The sequence below is a fragment of the Egretta garzetta genome, unplaced genomic scaffold, assembly GCF_000687185.1.
Source record: "Egretta garzetta isolate BGI_Z169 unplaced genomic scaffold, ASM68718v1 scaffold737, whole genome shotgun sequence".
NCBI lineage: Eukaryota > Metazoa > Chordata > Aves > Pelecaniformes > Ardeidae > Egretta > Egretta garzetta.
Genome location: NW_009260195.1, coordinates 111,758 through 112,487, shown reverse-complemented (window position 1 = coordinate 112,487; position 730 = coordinate 111,758). Strand labels below are relative to the sequence as shown.

Genomic DNA, 730 nt, shown 5'->3' with positions numbered 1-730 from the left:
ACCCCCGTCCAGCCCCCGGGGCAAGCACAGAGCCCCGTGGCCGGGTCACACGTGCCACCGTTCTGGCAGAGGCAGCGCTGGCGGCAGCTCCTCCCGTAGAACCCTGCCGGGCAGGCTGAGGGAACACCGGGCCAAACACCCAAGTCAGAACACAGGTCCAAAGGCAAACACCGCTGGTAGCCCCCCAGAGCGTAGGTGGGTGGCTGATAGGTGACACGAAGCCGTGATCGCTTGCAAGGAGAGGCCAGTGACACCCCGAGGCTGCTCAGCTGCCCGCACAAAGCCCTCCAGTATTGCAGCCTGCTCAGGTGAGTGATGGCTCAGGACACTGGGTGCCTGATCTCTTTAGAGCCCTCCTAGCCCTGGTGGTGGCCAACACACTAAAGGAAAAAGGTTGGCTGCCTTCAGCAGCCAGGAGACGCTCAGCTGGCTCCCACGCCTTCGGTCCCGAGCTCCTGCACCCCCTCCTCTCCTAGACCCAGAGAGGGCCAGCGCACGGCAGAGGAAAAAAGCCATTTAAGCACATGGGTGATTGCTCTCGTGCGCGGTTTCACCAAGCTGTGCCTCCAGGCGTCACTGACTTGGTGTCCAAATGCTCAGTGCAGTGGATGAGCAATTCATAGAATCATAGAATCACAGAATCGTTTGGGTTGGGAAAGCCCTTTAAGCTCATCAAGCCCAACCGTTCCCCTACCCCTGCCATCCCACCCCCAAACCCTGGCCCTCAGCA

The 730-nt window shown here is 60.7% G+C and overlaps 1 protein-coding gene across 1 annotated transcript in view; it reads right to left on the bottom strand.

Moving 5' to 3' along the window:
• The window catches only part of MEGF6 (multiple EGF like domains 6), a 117,524-nt gene that overhangs the window by 8,085 nt on the left and 108,709 nt on the right, over window positions 1-730 (bottom strand). Inside the window, exon 22 of the mRNA XM_035897589.1 lies at window positions 3-115. Within this exon, the coding sequence (XP_035753482.1) occupies window positions 3-115 (113 nt within the window). The remainder of the gene's footprint in view (window positions 1-2; window positions 116-730) is intronic.